At 52.3% G+C, this 18,301-nt stretch overlaps 1 protein-coding gene across 4 annotated transcripts in view; it reads right to left on the bottom strand.

Moving 5' to 3' along the window:
* RABEP2 (rabaptin, RAB GTPase binding effector protein 2) overlaps window positions 1-18,301 on the bottom strand; it is a 22,854-nt gene extending 4,553 nt beyond the window's left edge. For 3 of the 4 annotated variants that reach the window (XM_054533188.1, XM_054533187.1, XM_054533189.1), the window contains exons 1-7: window positions 16,575-18,301; window positions 15,898-16,110; window positions 11,310-11,467; window positions 5,779-5,889; window positions 5,343-5,693; window positions 2,183-2,278; window positions 1,987-2,085 (exon numbers count right to left, since the gene is read on the bottom strand). In XM_054533188.1, coding sequence (XP_054389163.1) covers window positions 1,987-2,085; window positions 2,183-2,278; window positions 5,343-5,693; window positions 5,779-5,889; window positions 11,310-11,467; window positions 15,898-16,110; window positions 16,575-16,635 — 1,089 coding nt within the window. In that variant the 5' untranslated portion in view covers window positions 16,636-18,301. 4 annotated transcript variants of the gene reach the window in all.

Raw genomic sequence — 18,301 nt, 5'->3', positions numbered from 1 at the left:
AACCAGGTATTTTACTTGGTATATATACATATATATATATATATATGTATATATATATTTATATATTTTATATATTTTTATATATACACACAAATATTTAAATATATATAAATTTATAATATTTACAGTATTATATATAAATTATATATATAATATATGTAATATATAAATATACAAATTTAAAAAATATATATTTTTTTGAGACAGTCTCCTTCTGTCACCCAGGCTGGAGTGCAATGGAGTGATCTCGGCTCACTGCAACCTCCACCTCCCGGGTTCAAGCAATTCTCCTGCCTCAGCCTCCCAAGTAGCTGGAATTACAGGCGCCCACCATCACGCCTGGCTAATATTTGTACTTTTAGTAGAGACAGGGTTTCACCATGTTGGTCAGGTTGGTTTCAAACTCTTGACCTCAGATGATCCACCTGCCTTGGCCTCCCAAAGTGCTGGGATTACAGGCGTGAGCCACCGTGCCCGGCCCATATATATTTTTAAAACCTTAAAGTAGTTGCCAACTCTAAAAATTAAGAGACAAGCCAGGCGTGGTGCCACACACATATAATCCTGGCCATCGGGGAGGCCAAGGTGGGAGGGTCACTTGAGGCCAGGAGTTTGAGACCAGCCTGGGCAACATAGTGAGACCCCGACTCTACAAAAAAATTTACAAATTAGCTGGGCATGGTGGTGTGAGCCTGTAGTCCCAGCCACTCAGGAGGCTGAGGCTGCAGGATTGCTTGAGCCCAGAAAGTTGAGGCTTCAGTGAGCTATGATTGCACCACTGCACTCCAGCCTGGCCAGCCTGGGCGACAGAGCAACACACCATTTCTTAAAAAAAAAAACAGGAGGCCGGGCTCGGTGGCTCACACCTGTAATCCCAGCACTTTGGGAGGCCGAGACAGGTGGATCACGAGGTCAGGAGATCGAGACCATCCTGGTTAACACGGTGAAACCCCGTCTCTACTAAAAATACAAAAAAAAAAAATTAGCCAGGTGTGGTGGTGGGCGCCTGTAGTCTCAGCTACTCAGGAGGCTGAGGCAGGAGAATGGCGTGAACCTGGAAGGCAGAGCTTGCAGTGAGCCGAGATCGCACCACTGCACTCCAGCCTGGGTGAAAGAGAGAGATTCCGTCTCAAAAAAAAAAAAAAAAAAAAAAAAAAAAAAAAAAAAAACGCAAATATTCATATTTTTGGTTCTCTTGAAAAATCAGAAAATCTGACAGCAGGAAACCTGTGTTCCTAGGTGGCCACAGTCAGCAGAGCCCAGAGGCAGGAGCCCCTTGCAGGGGCCTCTGGTTCCAGGCCGCCTACTGCCCTCCTAACCTCCTGCCCTACACCTGGCCCTGTTCAATCACGTATATCTCCTCCCCAGTCTTTGTCGGTATGTGATTTGCTTTTTTTTTTTCTTTGAGACAGTTTTGCTTTCACCCAGGCTGAAGTGCGATGGCATGATCTCGGCTCACTACAACCTCTGTCCCCCGGGTTCAAGCGATTATCCTGCCCAGCCAAGTAGCTGGGATTATAGGAGCCCACCACCATGCCCAGCTAATTTTTGTATTCTTAGTAGAGATGGGATTTCCCTGTGTTGGCCAGGCTCAAACTCCTGACCTCAGGTGATCCAACCGCCTAGGCCTCCCAAAGTGCTAGGATTACAGGTATGAGTCACCTTGCCCAGTCAGATTTGATTTTAATCCTCATGACTCTGCAAACTAGGCCCCATTATGTCAGTTTTATAGATGGTGAGGCAGAGGCTGGGAGTCTGGGATTAGCTCAAGATCAAACAGCTCTGTGTGGCTGCAGGGGCCCTGTTTTGGCCACGGCACCAGCTGCCCCAAAACCCTCTTACCTACCTGGCACCGGTTGCAGGGTGTGGCCTGAGCAGCTGGGGACAGGACAGGTTCCTTGACTTCCCACGTGCCCCCTTCCACCACATGCAACTGATTCCTGCTGGACTCCTCGCCCTCCTGCCCCGGGGCCCCCAGGTACTCACCATCTGCAGCTGCACCCGCTCCTGGGCCTGGCTCACGGTCCCTTGCAGGGTCCGCAGCAGCTGCTCTGCGTTCTGGACCTGGGCCAGGAGCACCTGCATCTGGGTTGGAGGGAGGGCGAAAGTGAGAGCAAGGGCATGTCAGGGGGCGGCAGGTAGCCAGAGGCCGGCTGGGGCTGCAGCGGCGGCAGGGACCCACCTGCTTCGCACAGTCCTCGTTGCTCCGTCTCAGGCCCTCTTGGAGCTCGTCCCGCTCGCGACTGACGCTCTCCAGGTCCTTCTGCAGCTGTCGGCCCTGCCACAGACCCTGCCTTCAGCCTGCATCTCCCGGGAACTTGGCCCCCCTCACCACACTTCTCGTGGCCCACCTCTGCAGGGAGGTGCCCTCATCCACACAGCCTGTCGAGTTACAGGCCCAGCCATCCATTCTCTTCCCTTCACTCCCCACCCATCAGCAGGCCCTGCCAGGTCCACCTCCAAAGTGGATTCCACAGGACCGGGTGCAGTGGCTCACGCCTGTAATCCCAGCACTTTGGGAGGCCGAGGTAGGTGGATCATTTGAGGTCAGGAGTTCAAAACCAGCCTGGCCAACATGGTGAAACCCCCGTCTCTACTAAAAATACAAAAAATTAGCCGGGCGTGGTGGCGGGACACCTGTAATCTCAGCTACTCGGGAAACTGAGGCAGGAGAATCACTTAAACCCAGGAAGCAGAGAGGTTGCAGTGAGCCGAGGTTGTGCCACTGCACTCCAGCCTGGGTGACAGAGTGAGACTCCATCTCAAAAAAAAAAAAAAAAAAAAAAAAAACAGGGCCAGGCATGGTGGCTCATATAATCCCACCACTTTGGGAGGCTGAGGTGGGCAGATCACCTGAGGTCAGGAGTTCAAGACCAGCCTGACCAATATGGTGAAACCTTGTCTCTACTAAAAATACAAAAAAAGTAGTTGGACATGGTGGCAGGCCCCTGTAATCCCAGCTACTGGGGAGCCTGAAGCAGGAGAATCGCTTGAACCTGAAAGACAGAGGTTGCAGTGAGCCAAGATCAGGCCACTGCACTCCAGCCTGGGTGACAGGACAGGACTCCATCTTAAAAAAAGTGGATTCCAGCCCGGCATGGTGGCTCATGCCTGTAATCCCAGCACTTTGGGAGGCCGAGGTGGGTGGATCACAAGGTCGGGAGATCGAGACCATCCTGGCTAACACGGTGAAACCCAGTCTCTACTATAAACACAATTAGTCAGGAGTGGTGGTGGGCGCCTGTAGTCCCAGCTACTCGGGAGGCTGAGGCAGGAGTATGGTGTGAACCCGGGAGGCGGAGCTTGCAGTGAGCCGAGATCACACCACTGCACTCCAGCCTGGGTGACACAGCGAGACTCCATCTCAAAAAAAAAAGTGGATTCCATATCCACCCATTTTTTCCTGTCTCTGCGGCCATCCCCTGGTCCAAGGTACCACCTTCCTGTGCACCAGTCCCAGCCTCTCAGCTTCTCCTGTGGCCCCGACCCCAACACAGGCCCAAGTAAGCTTTCTTTTTTTTTTTGAGATGGGATCTCACTCTGTGACCCAGGCTGGAGTGCAGTGGCACACAATCTCGGCTCACTGCAGCCTCGACCTCCTGGGCTCAAGCAACCCTCTCATCTCAGCCTCCCGAAGTAGGCTGGATCATAGGCGTGTGCCACTGTGCCCAGCTACTTTTTTGTATTTTTTTGTAAGACAGGGTTTCATCATGTTGCCCAGGCTGGTCTCAAACTCCTGGGCTCCAGCATTCTGCCCGCCTCAGTGTCCCAAAGTGCTGAGATTACACGCGTGAGCCACTGCACCTGGCCCCAAGTAAGCTTTTGAAAGCCTGGAGCCGGGAGGCTTCTCCCTTGCTTAACCCTGCAGGTGCTTCCCACGTCTCCTAAGATGCACAATGCACAACAGGCCCCCAAGGTCGGACTCATGTGGCCCTGCCTTTCTTTCTGTTCTCCTCTTCTCTCCTCCCCGGTGGCCTTCCTGTTCCTCAGACACACTGTGGTCTCTCCATCCTCAGGGCCTTTGAACTCACAGTTCCTTGTGCCCCGGTTTTTTTTTTCTTTTTTTGAGACAGAGTTTCTCTCTGCTTCTCTTGTTGCCCAGGCTGGAGTGCAATGGCGTGATCTCGGCTTACCACAACTTCTGCCTCCTGGGTTCAAGCGATTCTCCTGCCTCAGCCTCCCAAGTAGCTGGGATTACAGGCATGTGCCACCATGCTTGTCTCCATGTTGGTCAGGCTGGTCTTGAACTCTCAACCTCAGGTGATCTGCCTACCTCGGCCTCCCAAAGTGCTGGGATTACAGGAGTGAGCCACCGCGCCTGGCCTGCCCCGGTCTTTAAGAGCACTTCCTCCCACCATCTGGGTCTCAGTTCCAGCCTGAACCCGGGTCAGTCTCCCTCACTGCCAGTCTCTATCCTATAACCCCAGTTTTTTTCCTCTGGGCATCTCCCTGGTGACAATATCTTCCCCATGCATCCATGTGCATTTTTTTTTAAAGCACCTTTATTGAGTTATAATTTCTTTACCATATAATTTACCCATGTGAAATGTACAACTCATTTTTTGTATCACATTATTATTATTATTACTATTTTGAGACAGAGTTTCACTCTCGTTGCCCAGGATGGAGTGCAATGGCGCGATCTCGGCTCACTGCAACCTCCGCCTCCCCTGTTCAAGCGATTCTCCTGCCTCAGCCTCCTGAGTAGCTGGGATTACGGGCATGCGCCACCATGCCCAGCTAATTTTTGTATTTTTAGTACAGATGGGGGGGTTTCACCATGTTGTCCAGGCTGGTCTCAAACTCCTGACCTCAGGTGATCCACCCACCTCGGCCTCCCAAAGTGCTGGGATTACAGGCATGAGCCACCGCACCCGGACTTTTTTTTTTTTTTTTTTGAGACAGGTTCTCACTCTGTGACCCAGGCTGGAGTGGGTGGCACGATCTCGGTTCACTACAACCTCGATCTCCCGGGCTCAAGAGATCCTCCTGCCTCAGCCTCCCAAGTAGCTGGGACTACAGGTGTATATTTGGCTTTTTTTTTTTTTTTTTTTTAACTTTTATAAAGAGACAGGGTCTCACTATGTTGCCCAGACTGGCCTTGAACTCCTAGCTGCAAACAATCTTCCCACCCAGCTTCCGAGTGGCTGGGATGGCAGGTGTGAGCCACCACACCTGGCCCCTATGCATGTTTACATCTGCCTGCCTTCACTAGGAGGCGGGCCTCTCTTCTCCCTGTGGAAGCTCTGGCTCTAGCTCTGGGTCTGAACACAGGTGGTGCGGGGGAAGCATCCAGCAGAGAGGGGGATGGTACACCCCACCACCCTGCCCACAACACTCACCTCCATCTGCAGCTGCTCCCACTGAGTGTCTGGGACGAGCTGGTAGCCAGGAGGGGGCAGGTAGATGCCCTCGGGAACCAGGGTGCCCGTAGACACCAGCGAGGCCGTCTCTTCCTGTTCAGGGCTCAGGCCCTGGCGGCTTCGGGGCAGGGAGGAGCTGCTGCCGACCCCACCGCCAAGGGAGAAGGAGGAGATGGAGGCGCTGTCATCGCAGTTGTGAGCGAAGGCCTCAGCTGCTGGACCCCCATCTCCACTCAGCTCCTCCAGAGGCTCCAGCGGGGGCGATGGGTCCCGGGACAGGGGCAGCAACTCCGTGGAGCCGTGCAGGGAAGGGACATGCTGGGGACGTCTCTAGGGAAGGGGGCAGGGAAGAGGCTGGGGGGCCAGGGTCCTCTGGCACCCCTCCTTCCCCAGCGCCCCCCAGCCGCGCCCTCACCTGGATCTCCTGAATCAGCTCCTCAGCCCTCAGCAGCTTTGCTTTCAGCTCCTCGATCTCCTTCTCCATGGGCAGTACGATCTCCCGCAGCTTCTCCGAGTCCTCGTGGGCCTGGAGGGAGTGGGGTATGGCAGCAATAGCTCCCCCTCCCGAGTGCTGAAGCCCCGGGTCTGTTCAGAGCTTCCTCTCCAAGCACATCAGCTCTCCTAATCCTCCCTAGAAGGTGCTGTCCACCCTCATTCCAGAGGTAAGAACACAGAGGCTCTAGAAGCTTCCACGACTTGCCCCAGGACATAAGGGCGAGGATGAAGGTCACGACTTCTTCCTGTGGCCCTGTCACTCACCATATCTTCCTTCTCCAACATCCATTTTTTTCTTTTGTCATAGAACTTTACCTTTTTTTTTTTTTTTTGAGATGGAGTCTTGCTCTGTCACCCAGGCTGGAATGCAATGGCACGATCTCGGCTCACTGCTACCTCCGCCTCCTGGGTTCAAGCCATTCTCCTGCCTCAGCCTCCCCAGTAGCTGGGATTACAGGCACGCACCACCATGCCCAGCTAATTTTTGTATTTTTAGTAGAGATGGGGGTTTCACCACGTTGCCCAGGCTGGTCTCGAACTCCTGACCTCGTGATCCGCCTGCCTTGGCCTCCCAAAGTGCTGGGATTACGGGCTTGAGCCACCATGCCTGGCTTTTTTTTTTTTTTTTAAGAGATGAGGTCGGCTGGGCGCGGTGGCTCACACCTGTAATCCCAGCACTTTGGGAGGCCAAGGCAGGCGGATCACAAGGTCAAGAGATCGAGACCATCCTGGCCAACATGGTGAAACCCTGTCTCTATTAAAAGTATAAAAATTAGCTGGGCTTGGTGGCAGGCGCCTGTAGTCCCAGCTACTCGGGAGGCTGAGGCAGGAGAATCGCTTGAACCCGGGAGGCAGGGGTTGCAGTGAGCCGAGATCACGCCATTGCACTCCAGCCTGAGCGACAGAGTGAGATGCCGTCTCAAAAAAAAAAAAAAAAAAAAAAAAAATGAGGTCTCATTCCGTTGCCCAGGCTGGAGTGCAGTGGTGCAATTGCATCTCACTGTAGCCTTCATCTCCAGGACTCGAGCCATCCTCCTGCCTCAGCCTCCTGATTAGCTGGGACTACAGGCATGTGCACCAATGAGCTAATTTTTGTATTTTTTATGGAGACAGGATCTTGCTATGTTGCCCAGACTGGTTTTGAACTCCTGGCCTCAAGTGATCCTCCCACCTCAGCCTCCCAAGGTGCTGGCATTACAAGTATAATTCCCAGTATCTGGGTTGGGATTACACCAATACCCAGCACACTTCACATTGTTAGTTGGGCATGTGGCCTAAATCCTAAAATACCATCCACATTTCTGAGCTTCCTTGCAACTAAACAGATCATCTGGCTAAGTTCCAGCTACTGAGATGGAAACAGATAAGCCAAGGGGACCTTCCAGGACAACTCTTTATTTTATTTGTATTATTATTACATTTTTTTGAGATGGAGTCTCACTCTGTTGCCCAGACTAGAGTGGAGTGGCATGATCTCGGCTCACTGCAACTTCTGCCTCCCGGGTTCAAGCGATTCTCCTGCCTCAGCCTCATGAGTAGCTGAGATTACAGGCACTCACCACCACACCCGGCTAATTTTTGTATTTTTAGTAGAGACGGGGTTTCACCATTTTGGCCAGGCTGGTCTCGAACTCCTGAGACCACCCACCTCGGCCTCCCAAAGTGCTGGGATTACAGGTGTGAGCCACCGTGCCTGGCCCAGGACAACTTTTTTTCTTTTAATAAGAAGTTTCATTCTTGTTGCCCAAGCTGGAGTGCAATGGCACTATCTCTGCTCACTGCTACCTCTGCCTCCCAGATTCAAGTGATTCTCCTGCCTCAGCCTCCCAAGTAGCTAGAATTACAGACGCACGCCACCACGCCCAGCTTATTTTTTTGTATTTTTAGTAGAAGGGGGTTTAACCATGTTGGCCAGGCTGGTCTCGAACTCCTGAGACCACCCACCTTGGCCTCAAATGATCCGCTCGCCTCGGCCTCCCAAAGTGCTAGGATTACAGGTGTGAGCCACCGTGCCTGGCCTAGGACAACTCTTCAAAGGAAGAGGGTGTGCCTTTCTTTATTCCTCCTTCTCCTTCTTTTTGCTGGCTGGAATGTGGACATGATTGCTGGCACTCAAGCAGTCATCTTGGACCATGAGGCAATGTGCTACCTATGGCAAAACAGCAATATAGGAGGAGCCTGCTTGACAACTTGTCGAGCTGCTATACCAGTCCTGAAACGTCTACCTCTGGACTTGAAAAAAATAAATTTCTGGGCCGGGTGCAGTGGCTCATGCCTGTAATCCCAGCACTTTGGGAGGCCAAGGTGGGCAGATCACCTGAGGTCAGGAGTTCGAAACCAGCCTGGCCAACATGGCAAAACCCTGTGTGTACTAAAAATACAAAATTAGCCGGGCGTGGCAGTGGGCACCTGTAATCCCAGCTACTCAGGGAGGCTGAGGCATGAGAAGCACTTGAACCCGGGAGGTGGAGGTTGCAGTGAGCCAAGATCGCATCACTGCACTCCAGCCTGGGCGACAGAGTGAGACTCTGTCTCCAAAAAAAAAAAAAAAAAAAATTTCTGGCCAAGTGTGGTGGCTCACACCTGTAATCTCAGCACTTTGGGAGGCCAAGGCGGGCCGATCACAAGGTCAGGAGTTCAAGACCAGCCTGGCCAACATGGTGAAAGCCCGTCTCTACTAAAAATACAAAAATTAGCTGGATGTGGTGGTGCGTGCCTGTAATCCCAGCTACTTGGGAGGCTGAGGCAGGAGAATCGCTTGAACCAGGACCCGGGTGCGGAGGTTGCAATGAGCCGAGATGGCGCCACTGCACTCCAGCCTGGGGACAGAGCAAGACTCCATCTCAAAAAAAAAAAAAAAAAAATTATGTCACATTTAAGCCACTGTTAATTTGGGTTTTCAATCACATGCAGCCAAATCTCATCCTGATCGATTTGTTCTCCCACACTCCCATCACCACCATAGAGCTGACCAGATTTTCCCACCTCTTTTCAAGCTTCAGATCCTGCTGATGTTGAGCAACCAACAGCCTCTACATATCTCCACTTATATGTCCCACAGGCTCCTCTAACCGTAGACACCCAAAACAAACCACTCAGGGACGCTGTTCTTCCTGCCACAAACACTCGGTCAGTGAAAACGGCCCTGCTGGCCACAAGTTGTTCAAGGCAGAAATCTGCCAGTCATCCCTGTCCACATCACTCCCTACTTCTAGTTCACACCCTTTTCACTTCTTGAATCACTTGAAATCTTCTCAAGTAAGCTGTTTAATCCTCCAAATCTCTTTTTCTTTTTTGAGATGGAATCTTGCTCTGTTGCCCAGGCTGGAGTGCAGTGGTATGATCTCGGCTCACTGCAACCTCCGTCTCCTGGGTTCAAGAGATTTTCCTGCCTCAGTCTCCCGAGTAGCTGGGATTACAGGTGCCCACCACCATGCCTGGCTAATTTCTGTACTTTTCTGGTAGAGACAGGGTTTCCCCATGTTGGCCAGGCTGGTCTCAAACTCCTGACCTCAAGTGATCTGCCCACCTCAACCGCCCAAAGGGCTAGGATTACAGGCGTGGGCCACCACACCCAGCCCTGATGCTCCCTTCACTGTGTTGGGCAGCTTTCATTGAGCGGGGCCCTTTCCTTTACCAACCTGCGGAGGTGCTCCCTGGGGAACACTCCGGATGCACGGGGCAGCCCGGATGCTGGGAAGATGTGGCTTGAAGGTCTTTGTTTCATGGGCTCCTGTCTTCATCTTTGTCTTTCTAACTAGGTAACTGACACCATCCCTGAGCCTCAGTTTCCTTATGCATGAAATAAGAATATTAATTGAAGTATCTATCTCACAGGTCTGCTGTAGGATCAAATGAAGTAACAATGCAAATTTGCTTTGAAAGATGAAGCGTTTGATAATAAATATGTGCTTCCCATAATTGTTAATAACAGCAATAATAAAGGAGGTGACATATCATAGAGATTAAGAACACTTTCGAACCAGCCTGGGCCGGATGCGGTGGTTCACGCCTGCAATCCCAGCATTTTGGGAGGCGGAAGCGGGCCGATCACTGGAGGTCAGGAGTTCAAGACCAGCCTGGCCAACACGGCGAAACCCCGTCGCTACTAAAAATACAAAAAAATTAGCTGGGCATGGTGGCAGGTGCCTGTAATTCCAGCTATTCGGGAGGCTGAGGCAGGAGAATCACTTGAACCCAGGAGGCAGAGGTGGCAGTGAGTCGATATTGCACCACTGTACTCCAGCCTGGGTGACAGAGCAAGACTCTGTCTCAATAATAAATAAATAAATAAATAAATAAATAAATAAAACCAGTCTGCCTAGACTTTTTTTTTTAAAGAGACAGGGTCTTACTCTGTCACCCAAGCTAGAGTGCAGTGATGCGATCATAGCTCACTACAGGCTTGATTTCTGGCTCAAGTGATCCTCCCATGTCAGCCTCTTGAGTAGCTGGGACTACAGGTGTGCACCACCATGCCCAGCTAATTTAACAAAAAAATTTTTTAGAGATGGGATCTTGCTATGGTGCCCAGGCTGGAGTGCAGTAGTGAGATCATAGCTCACTGCAGCTTCAAGCTCCTGGCCTCAAGCGATCCTCCTGCCTTGGCTTCCCAAAGTGCTGGGATTATAAGCATGAGTTAGTCCTCTGCTTAGATTTTAAAATCTCAACTCCACTCCCTTTTATGTGCGTAAACAGGGGAAGTACTGAATTTCCCTGAGCCTTATCGTACTCATCTGATAAATGGATCTAACAGATCTCCCTTACAGGGAATGGACTGGGGAGGCTGACTCTGTCAAGCACTAAGCACAGTGCCTAAAGCATCAGAGGCATCCTTTTTTAAGACAAAGTCTCACTCTGTTGCCCAGGCTGGAGTGCAGTGGCACGATCTTAGCTCACAGCAGCCTCTGCCTCCTGGGTTCAAGTGATCCTCCTGCCTCAACCTCCTGAGTAGCTGGGATTACAGGTGTGCGCCGCAGGCTAATTTTTGTATTCTGAGTAGAGACACGGTTTCACCATGTTGGCCAGGCTGGTCTTGAACTCCTGACCTCAAGTACTCCACCTGCCTTGGCCTCCCAAAGTGTTGGGATTACAGGCGTGAGCCACTGCACCAAGCCAAGAGGTAACAATATATTACCAAGAGGTAATGTACACCAGGAACAGTCAATATTTAATAACAGTAAGATTTTTTTTTGTTACCCTTAAGTGTAAGTTCCCTTCCCTCTACACAACTTAATTTTGGAGCTGAGCGAACTTGGTCACCCACTAATAAGGGGCAAGCCAGGACCCTACGGAGCACAGAGCCAAGCTCTCAACAACACCTGGTAACTCTGTGCTATTCCTAGAATCACTGCTGGGTGCCCTGCACCCCATGACCGGGGAATGGGACATCTACAATCCTCAACATCCTTCCAAATCCCAGGGCAGCGGGGAAAACAACCCAACCCCAACCTTTTCCATCTGCTTCTCCAGGGAGTCCAGGGGGTGGGCCCGGGACAGCAGCTGCTTCAGGCGGCCCAGTTCCCGCTCCTTCTCCTCACAGTCCTGCTGCTGCTGCTGTCGCTCCTGCTTCAAGGCAGTGATCTGGGCTTCATAGCTGCTGATGGAGTCTGGTGGGGGAGAGGGAGGGTGGGAGAGAGGGAGGGTCAATGAGCCGGCCCTGCCTGTGGGTGAGCAGGGGACTCTTGATGCACTGACTCTTTCTGTAAGACAATCTACCATAGCAGTTGCCATGGCAGGCTTTGCAGAAATTGACCTGGGCAATCACAGCCTCTCTGTGCATCAGTGTCCTTAGGTGCAAAATGGGGACACTACTGATCATCCTTCTGGTGGCTACAGATTAAATGAGATGACATATCTAAGATAAATAGTGTACAAAAAAATAAAATAAAAATTAAAAATAGATGAGATGATATAGGCAAGGTGTCCAGCCCTTTCTCAGGCACACAGAAGATATGACACTGTTCCTACTAATATATACCAGGAACAGTCAATATTTAAGAACAGTAAGAATTTTTTTGGTTGTTATTATTATTATTATTATTTTGAGACAGAGTCTCACTCTGTCACCCAGGCTGGAGTGCAGTGGCGCAATCTTGGCTCACTGCAACCTCTGCCTCCTGGGTTCAAGTGATTCTCGTGCCTCAGCCTCCTGTGTAGCTGGGATTACAGGCGCCCACCACCACCCCTGGCTAATTTTTCTATTTTTAGTAGAGACAGGGTTTTGCCATGTTGGCCAGGCTGGTCTTGAACTCCTCACCTCAAGCGATCCGCCCACCTTGGCCTCCCAAAGTGCTGGGATTATAGGCGTGAGCCACTGCTCCCAGCCCTTTTTTTTTTTTTTTTTTAATTTTACTTTAAGTTCTAGGGTACATGTGCACAACATGCAGGTTTGTTACATACGTATACATGTGCCATGTTGGTGAGCTGCACCCATGAACTCGTCATTTAGTCATTTACATCAGGTACATCTCCTAATGCTGTCCCTCCCCCCTCCCCCCACCCCACCACAGGCCCCTGTTTTTTTAATTTTTGAGAAAGGGTCTCACTCTGTTGCCCAGGTTGAAGTGCAGTGTCACAATCATGACTCACTGCAACCTCAGCCTCTTGGGCTCAAGCAGTCCTCCCACCTCAGTGTCCCGCGTAGCTGGGACTGCAGGCGCACACTAGCACGCCTGGCTAATTTTTGTATTTTTTGTAGAGACGGGGTCTCGCCATGTTGCCCAGGCTGGTCTTGAACTCCTGAGCTCAAGCAATCCTCCCGTCTCAGCCTCCCAAAGTGCTGGGATTACAGGCATGAGCCACCACACCCGGCCCTTAATCGTAGTAATAAATATTTACACTGGATCAGACTCTGAGCTGGGCTCTGGAAATACAGAAATTAATCAAACACAAAGCCTGCCACCGGGAGCTCACAGTCCAATGAAGAGGGCGGCTGTGGCAATAGTTAGGATGCAGTATGGGAAGAGGTACAGGAGAGGACCCTTCCTGGGCTTGGATATCGCAGAGGAAGGAGCCCTCACTCTGCCTGCCTGCCCAGGCAGGAGAGGACAGTGGTAGACAGTGAAGGAGAGAAAGATGCATAAGTTAACAGGATCAGTGTGAGCAGCAGAAGAGCAGCTGGCATGGCTGTGGCATGGTGGGATATGTTGGAGGGACTGGAACAGCGAAGGCGCCCAAGGAGAGACACTGGAAAGGAGGCAGTGGGTGGCTCCCAGGGCCTTGAATGTGATGCCAAGAGGTTTGGAACTTATCCTACAGGTCAGCAGGAGATGGAGGTGATGTTGGATAGAACATAGACTTTTTTTTTTTTTAGGAAGTCAGGGCCAGGTGCCGTGGCTCACACCTGTAATCCCAGCACTTTGGGAGGCGGAGGTGGGCAGATCACCTGAGGTCAGGAGTTCGAGACCAGCCTGGCCAACATGGTGAAACCCCGTCTCTACTGAAAACACAAAATTTAACCAGGCGTGGTGGTGGGTGCCTGTAATCCCAGCTACTTGGGAGGCTGAGGCAGGAGAATTGTTTGAACCCAGGAGGCGGAGGTTGCAGTGAGCCGAGATTGTGCCACTGCACTTCAGCCTGGGTGACTGAGCGGGACTCCGTCTCAAAAAACAAAAAAAAAACAAAAAAAAGAGAGTCAGGGTCTCCCTCTGTCACCCAGGCTGGAATGCAGTGGTACAATCATAGTTCACTGCAGCCTTAAACTCTTGGGCTCAAGTGAACCTCCCACCTCACCCTCCCAAGTAGCAGGGACCACAGGCACTTGCCACCATACCCAGCTAAGGGTCTCACTTTGGTGCCCAGGCTGGTCTCAAACTCCTGACCTCACCTGAGTAACATGGACTTGTTTGATTTTTGGTAGAACGTGGTAATTTTTTGTATGTATAGATATTGACCTATTATTAATAGTGCACTAACAGTAGAAGTAAAGGTTCAGCTGGGCTGGACGTGGTGGCTCACGCCTCTAATTCCAGCACTTTGGGAGGCCGAGGTGGGCGGATCACAAGGTCAGGAGATCGAGACTATCCTGACTAACACGGTGAAACCCCATCTCTACTAAAAATACAAAAAATGGGGCCGGGCGTGGTGGGTCACGCCTGTAATCCCAGCACTCTGGGAGGTGGAGGCAGGCAGATCACGAGGTCAGGAGATTGAGACCATCCTGGCTAACACAGTGAAACCCCATCTCTACTAAAAATTAAAAAAAAAAATTAGCCAGGCGTGGTGGTGAGCACTTGTAGTCCCAGCTGGTTGGGAGGCTGAGGCAGGAGAATGGCGTGAACCCGGGAGGTGGAGCTTGCAGTAAGCCAAGATCACACCACTGTACTCCAGCCTGGGTGACAGAGCAAGACTCCATCTCAAAAAAAAGAAAAAAAAAAATTAGCCAGGTGTGGTGGCACACACCTGTAGTCCCAGCTACTTGGGAGGCTGAGGAAGGAGAATCGCTTGAACCCGGGAGGTGGAGTGAGCTGAGACTGCACCACTGAACTCCAGTCTGGGTAACAGAGTGAGACACTGTCTCAAAAAAAAAAAAAAAAAAAAATGGTTCAGCTGTTAGGCTGCTTGGTTTCCAATCTTTGGCTGTTTTCCAGCTATATGACCTTGGGCAAGTTATTTAACCTCTCCGGGCCTCAGAGCTTCCTCTGTAAAATGGAGATGGATAATAGTTCCTGCCTCACAGAGTTTGTTATGAAGATTAGTTACTCATAAAGCATTTAGCTCAGTGCCTGGCACATAGTGAGTGCTCAAAACATGCTACCTGGCCAGGCGCAGTGGCTCACACCTGTAATCCCAGCACTTTGGGAGGCCAAGGCAGGCAGATCGTTTGAGCTCAGGAGTTCAAGACCTGTCTGGGTAACATAGAGAGACCCTGTTTCTACAAAAAAATACTAAAAATTAGCCAGGCATGGTGGCTTGCACCTGTAGTCCTGGCTACTTGGGAGGCTGAGGTAGGAGGATCTGCTTGAGCCCAGGAGGTGGAGGTTGCGGTGAGCTGAGATCACACCAGTGTGCTGTGACGCACTCCAGCTTGGGCGACAGAGTGAAACTCTCATTGACTCAAGAAAAAAAAAAAGCTAGCTATTGTTATTATTTAGGACACACCTGGCTTTTCTTATACAGTAGAGATAACAAGTTTCCCTTAATAAATATATGTAAACTTTTTAAATGTGGATCTATTTAAAGAACAAATATTAAGTAAACAGCAGAGTAAGTTGTACAAGGATGTGTCTACATTGCACAGGCACGTGGATCCTGAAATGTGGGAAATACAGCCCCAGAGAAGTCTCCAGCCAGCAGCAGCTGTTAGAAAGGGAAATCGCCTGTTGGGAAGGGAATTTTAGGAAGTTTACTCTGGAAGCCAATGTCAAGGCCAGACTATAGAGGGAGATCTATGAGAAGGTTGGGACAAAAGTCCAGGAGAGAGTTGACAAAAGCCCCACCGCAGCAGGGGCATAGCAGTGGGGGCAGCTCTGACATCTGTTTCAGAGTCTCTGGCTTCTGCTAGAGGAAGGAGAGTAGAAAACAGGATCAGCAGCTGGGGCATCTGGGGCCAGAGGAGCAAGTACAAAGAACGTGGGGCGGAGGTGGGGAAGCTGGTGCATGTCGTGGGGTGGAGGGGGGAGTGTCTGGGGAAGGCTAGAGAGCAGAGCATTAGACTCACAGAGACTGGGCCAGGGCTGATTCTACTTCCCAGAAGTCCAGACTAAAATGGGGTTGGTTTGGGGAACTGAGAAGTTTCTCGCCCATCTTCAGGGTTGATCAATCATCAGTGAGGGACAAGAAATGACATGGGACAAGGCAACAGATAGAAGCTGGGAGCTAAACTTAGCTGTAACTGACAGAGCTGCTGCTATCACATGGAGGGAGGGCCTCTATGCAAATTTTAAAAGGGCGGCCCTTCCTCTGGCCCATAGGCATGCCCTGTGCCAGGCAGCGCTGCTAACCTATCCCATAGCTTATCTGTGCCCCCAATCCCTTTCTCGTCATGCACTCCCCAGTATGGGGCTGATGGGGAGTCTAGGTGAGTCCCTCGTCTTACCTTTCAGGATGGCCTGCAGCGAAGCCACCTCCTCTTGGCACTGCCGCTGCACCGCAGCCACAGCCTCGGCCTTCGTGCTCTCGCTCACCTCTGCCACAGCCTTCATGGTTTCCATTTCCGCCAGGGCGCCTGCCAGCTCAGCCCGAAGCCGGCTGAGCTCACCTAACTCGGCCTCACCATTTGCCCCTTCCTGGGGCCAGGAGTCCTCCAGTGCTGTAGGGGACAGGGATCAGCGTCTCTTCCCATCTCTTAACACCCCAGGCCACCTACCGGCTTAGCAAGTCCTGCAACCTAGTACTGTTGCCTTCACCTGGGGCCTCCTTCACCTGGGCCCGCCCGGCTCACCTGGCCCCGCCCATGCCCCACCCCCTTCCCACTCGCTCCGCCGGGTGCTGCCCACACTCCATCTCTTCGCGGTGGCCAGTTTCACTCAATCCTCTCTTCGGTCCCACTCGGCCCCGCCCTCCTAATGGCCGCGCCCCTTCCTCACCAGCCCCCACCTCGCACCTGTCACTGGCCCTACCCCTTGAATGGCCGGGCCACGCCCCCCTCTGCCGGTGGCTCTAGGCCCCGCCCCTTTCTCCACCACCCTTCTCCACCCCCCATCCGCAGGTGGCTGGCTCAGCCCCGCCCCCAGCTTCACCGTCCCCCGCGTGCACGGACGCCCCCTCACGTACCAGCCCCCGGCCGCCGCCGCCGCTCATCGTCGTCCGCGGCCACCGGCGCAGCTGCCGCCATTGCCTCAGCGCAAACGGCGGATTCCCGCACTCCCTGGTGACGGAGCGCACCGCTTCCGGGTCCTCTCGGCTGTTTCCGGATCCGCTCGGCTGTTTCCGGATCGGCCCCGGGCTGGAGGCCCCGGACGGAGGATGGGGGGATTGCCGAGCCTCGGCCGAAGATTCCCGAGTCGGCCCCCGGCCCCGGCCCCGCCCCGGCTCTTCTTGGCTAGGTCGCGCGGTTCGGGAGGACGCCTGCCTTTCAAGCCCGGAAGAGGATCCTTAAGAGGTGTTGCCCGGCGTCTCTCCGTGACCTTGGAAGCCCTGCTCCAATTATGCCTCCTCCGGGACACCGGCCTGCGGAGCGCTCCCCCTCGCTCCCTCGCTGCCCCTGCCCGGAGCCAGCCTTTGATCCGCTCCGGCCACTCTTCCGCCCGAACCTGGCTTGCGTTACCGCGAATTGTGGCGGGGCCCTCCCTGCACCTCCGCCCTCTTGGAGCGTCCCTCGGGGCAGGGCCGGGTCGGCTTCATTTTTCTGAGCGCCTCGGAGTCCCCGCGTAGTTAGTCGGAGTCTGCAACTTGCACGTCCCCACCCCCATTTTGTTACTCAGCCAGTCACCGCTTCCTGCTGGCCCCCTTTCCCCCTCCTAACGCCCTCAAATCCCTCCTCTCCTCTCCGCCTGTGTCTAGATCAGGCTCTTTATCTGTGACCTCCACCCGGACGGTGACAGGCAATTCGGATTTATGTCCAGAGCCTTGGTTCCGCTTCCCCCAAACCTTTTTTCCCTCTGTAAAGGACACGCCAGGAAACTGGAAGTCCTTGATTCTACGTGTCCTCCTGCAAGTCCCGTAAACTCTACTCCAATGTGCTGACTATTCCAGAATGTGCCCCTTTTTCTCCATCTCCAGCGCTAACACTCCGTCCCAGCTCCCATCACCTCTCCTGAACTTCCACAGTGTCTACTCGGCCCTTTAATTAATTAATTCTCCGTAAAGCACCTGGAGTGATTTTTGCAAAACACTGCATTATCTGAGCCGAGGTCTCGGCTCAAATGTTACCTCCTCAGTGAGGCCTTCCCTGATCACCCTAACTAAAATAACCACCTCTGGCTGAGTGTGGTGGCTTATGCCTATAATGCTAGCACTTTAGGAGGCCGATGGCAGGAGGATCACTTGAGCCTAGGAGTTCGAGACCAGCCTGGACAACATAGTGAGACCTCATCTCTACAAAAAATTAAAAAATTAGCTGGGCATGGCCGGACGCGGTGGCTCACGCCTGTAATCCCAGTACTTTGGGAGGCTGAGGAGAGCGGATCACGAGGTTAGGAGATCAAGACCATCCTGGCTAACATGGTGAAACCCTGTCTCTACTAAAAATACAAAAAAATTAGCCGGGTGTGGTGGCACGCGCCTATAGTCCCAGCTACTTGGGAGGCTGAGGCAGGAGAATTGCTTGAACCCGGGAGGAAGAGGTTGCAGTGAGCTGAGAGCATGCCATTACACTCCAGCCTGGGCAACAGAGCAAGACTCTGTCTCAAAAAAAAAAAATTAGCTGGGCATGGTGATGTGCATCTGTAGTCCAAGCTACTCAGGAGGCTGAGGCGGGAAGATCTACTTGAGCCCTGGAGGCTGAGGCTGCAGTGAGCATGATTGTGCTACTGCACTCCAGTCTGAGGGAGAGCAAGACC

This window comes from Pongo abelii, chromosome 18, assembly GCF_028885655.2.
Source record: "Pongo abelii isolate AG06213 chromosome 18, NHGRI_mPonAbe1-v2.0_pri, whole genome shotgun sequence".
NCBI lineage: Eukaryota > Metazoa > Chordata > Mammalia > Primates > Hominidae > Pongo > Pongo abelii.
The sequence above is the reverse complement of the archived record's forward strand: the minus strand, read 5'-3'. Positions and strand labels throughout refer to the sequence as shown.